Source organism: Vollenhovia emeryi, unplaced genomic scaffold (assembly GCF_000949405.1).
Source record: "Vollenhovia emeryi isolate VEMERY1.0 unplaced genomic scaffold, V.emery_V1.0 DF940207.1, whole genome shotgun sequence".
NCBI lineage: Eukaryota > Metazoa > Arthropoda > Insecta > Hymenoptera > Formicidae > Vollenhovia > Vollenhovia emeryi.
In genome coordinates, this window is record NW_011966159.1 from 856 (window position 1) to 4,622 (window position 3,767).

The 3,767-nt window shown below is 48.2% G+C and overlaps 1 protein-coding gene across 1 annotated transcript; it reads right to left on the reverse strand.

Moving 5' to 3' along the window:
* Positions 1-287: 287 nt before the first annotated feature.
* On the reverse strand, positions 288-2,752 carry LOC105556221. The gene is made up of 3 exons (XM_012003304.1): positions 1,646-2,752; positions 573-968; positions 288-431 (listed from the first exon to the last, which is right to left on the reverse strand). Exons 1-3 carry the CDS (start codon positions 2,750-2,752, stop codon positions 288-290), a joined length of 1,647 nt encoding a protein of 548 aa, XP_011858694.1.
* Positions 2,753-3,767: the final 1,015 nt, after the last annotated feature.

Sequence of the window (3,767 nt, forward strand, 5' to 3'; positions counted from 1 at the left end):
ATTATCTCGCTTCGAAAAGTCATAAAGTCGGTGATATCCAATTATATTATATAACCTGTAAGAGACAAAGAGTAAAACGTCTGGAAACCGAAACCCCGCCTTTGCCTCCGAGTCGCGTCCGTGACGCATCAGTTTTCGAAGTGGTAGGCGTAGATTTCGCAGGGCCTTTAATTGTACGCGGAGGAGAAAAAGCGTGGATCTGTATTTGTTAATTATCGCGTGAAGTCGTTGCACACGGGACAGGTCGAGGGTCGCTTGAACAGTTCGTACTCGTAGACATAAATCGTTTATTCCGCTCTCGATACAATACACGGATCGTTGTGTTCTGCTCGCTCGCTGGAAGCCCACATACTACTACTAGCGGATAGCAGCGCGCTACTACTCGATCGCAACGCCATCGTCTTGCGACGCTCCGAGGTTACACAGAGCGCCTATGAGCATATCGGACACCTTTGTTTCAAATTTTTAACATCCTCCCACCTTAGATTCTCCATACGCATAGGAGAATCTAACTTATCAGCCTATTTTATAACAGGTTTTACAACACGTCCGCTCCGGGTTTTATACGGTACGGTTTCGATCGCTTTAGTATCGCTTAACTTCTTCGTTTCTTCCTTCGAGCCACGGGTCTTGACCACCTTTTCCTTATAGAACGTACGTAGTTGCTCAGGAATAACATCGAGATCAACTTCAAGCGGATACAATCTCTGTACCGGACGTATTAACTGACCAGCTGCGGTAACTAGACGTGCCACTCTAACAATTCCATCCTTACCCGGAAAAACTTCTAACACACGACCAAGTGGCCACGCGAAACGTTTCGTACAATCATTCCCTATCATTACAATGTCGCCTATCGATATCTGGCGCGCTTCGGGAGTTTTCTTCCTAGCGTTATTGTTCGCGAGCGCCTCTGGAAGACTGGAGCGCGAGGAAATGTGGCACGAGAAAAGACACAGGGAGAAGTGCTAAACAATCACATATTTAATTCACACGCGATTTTACACTGACATACAACTTAACACGCAACTGCCTGGCTTTCAGGACTTAATTCGACCAAGCTCGCGGGCTCGCGCTACAAGGCTCTCGCTTTAGACCTTTCTACAAGGAGGAACTCTCGCAAGGCAAAGTCACACCGAAGCTAAAGTCTACGACAGAACGGCCGCGATTTTGGGGATCAGCGCTATTTATGGGAGAGGCGATATCGGTTTCGAGCCGTCGGTGGCCAATCGCCTCCCCCAAATTTGAGTTTCCCAAGGTGATCCTCAGGGCGCGGGGAGCCATTGGTTCCCGCGCGGCCCTGAGTGGCACCGCGCGCGTTTGGCATGCGCGGAAGGCCGATCGGCGCGGTTGATTGGTGCTCCGCGGATGACGCGGCCCGAGGCGCATGCTCGCGGTGTCGCTCGGGGACGGCAACGCTCGATTTTCGTGTTCTCCAAAACCGCTCGTAATTGTTTGCCACGGGCAATGTTTTGGAGAATGTTGTTAGCCTGAGTGTTTATCTCGACGAGGGGACACGAAAGATCGCTCCCCCGACCACTGAGGGAAGTAACAGAATTTGATCGAACGAATTGTCGAGACAAAGGCTCAGGCTGCCGCGAGCCGATTTATGCGAAATTGAAGCAAATTTTAGCGAGATGCAAACTCTCGCTTTACGTTTGCCCGGCGCTATGATGCCTCCGCAAGAGGCTGAGACGTTGGGTCTCAAACAGTTATACTTAAGTTCACCCAAATATTCTGTACGGAACCGTTGTTTTAGTTCATCTTTTAATCGCTGTCGGTACCTGAATCTTCCCTTGAACTTTTCTCTATCAATTACATCGCAATCGGGTACTCCAACCTCTTGGATTTCTTGTAAGAACATATTAGGAGTAATAGGACTGGGATCCCTAGGATCCTCGGACAAGTACGTCAACGGTCGGGCATTAATGATGGACTCGCAGTCGCACAAAACGGTTAGCATTTCTTCATATTCTAAACACGCCCTTCCTAGTATCTTGCGCAAAGTTCTCTTTAAAATTTGAATGAGACGCTCCCACCAAGGAGCGGAAGGCGGATTAAATTTCCACTGTATCTTCTGTACACGACTGAGTTCGTTTATTTTGACCCAATCAATACGTTTCAATAAGTTGCTAAACCCTTCAAAATTGGTTCCATTATCGCTATACACGGTACTAGGTCGACCCCTTCTGGCTATAAACCTGCGAAAAGATTCCATGAATCTTTCTGTTGATAACGAAGTAACAAGCTCAAAATGGACCGCACGGTATATGGCACAGGTAAAAATACAAATCCATGCCTTTAGATCACCTTTCAAATAGACTGGCCCCGCGAAATCAACTCCCGTCACCTCGAATATCCGAGCGTCACGTACGCGATCCCTCGGCAAAGGAGCTGGCGCGACTTCTAATGGTTTAGCTCTCTGTCGTGTACAGATTACACATTTTCTTACAACGGATCTCGCAACCCTACGACCATGTATGATCCAGTACTCCTCTCGTAGATGGCTAAGCATCGTACTAACATTGCTATGTTTTAAACTTACATGACTTTGTTCTATTAGCAAGCGAGTTACATGGTTCTCTCCCAGTAAAACAATAGGATAGCGAAAGGGATACCCATCATCACGTTGCACGATTTTGGATTTCATACGTATTATACCTTCTTCATCCATCACCGCATTTAACGTTCGGAGTTTTACATCTTCAATGCCGTCGAACGAGTCCTTTTGTGAAATTCGTAAAAGCGTCATTTCCGCCCTTTTCCGTTCATCAATCGTTAGCCTTTTATCACTACTCCGATCTCCGGACCTTCTCATAGAACTGACAAAATGGTGAATCCATGCGAACGCGCCTACTACAGTGTTGAATTTTGAAACTCTCGGAACATAGAAAGGTTCAATTTTTACATCTATTCCAATGTTAGACGTTACCGAAACAATTTCAGCTTCGCTTACCGGAGTTTTTAATGCGACGGTTTTACGGATTTCACTTTTAATTTCGTCTTCGCGGTACGAGATCTTTGACACGGGCCATTCGGAAGAGTTATCTCGAAGCCAGCTTGGTCCGTCCCACCAGTTACTCTTCTTAAGAGTGTTGAAATCACATCCGCGTGATGGGATATCGGCTGGATTTCGATCACCAGGAACATGTTTCCAGGCGTCGATTTTCGAGATACTTCTTGTTTCTTTAACGCGATTTTCCACGTAAGGTGCCCAAGGACAATTCCGTTGGATCCAAAATAAAACTGTACTGGAGTCACTCCAAAACGCTCTGGTCCTGCATCCGTAGTGAGCTTAGAGTAGAACGGGCCAATCTCGCGCCCATACATGCTGCCAATAACTCAAGCCTAGGGATTGTAACTGGTGTAACCGGAGCCACTCTGGCCCTAGCTGTAACTAGCATAACATTGTAACGAGTCACCGGACCACGAGCCGTTAACAATAAGCGAATCGTTACGCCCCACCTCGCGCCGTCTCACCCCGCACCGCACTCACTCCCGCGCCCACAAACCAACAGTATAAAAGGCCCTCGAAAGCGCGATAAAGTACTCTTTTCCCGTCAGCGAGTTGAGCTGACAGCACCGCTCGACCCGGCGAAGTGAGCCAGGAAGAGCTCCCCACGTTGCGCGCTGAGCAACACACCGTTTCCCCGTTGACGAGTTGAGTCGACGACACCGCTAGCCTAGTGCGCGCTGAGCACTGCCCTAAAGCCACGGATTGATTGGCACCTTCCCGTCAGTCCGCGTGTTGAGCGGGCAAACACCTA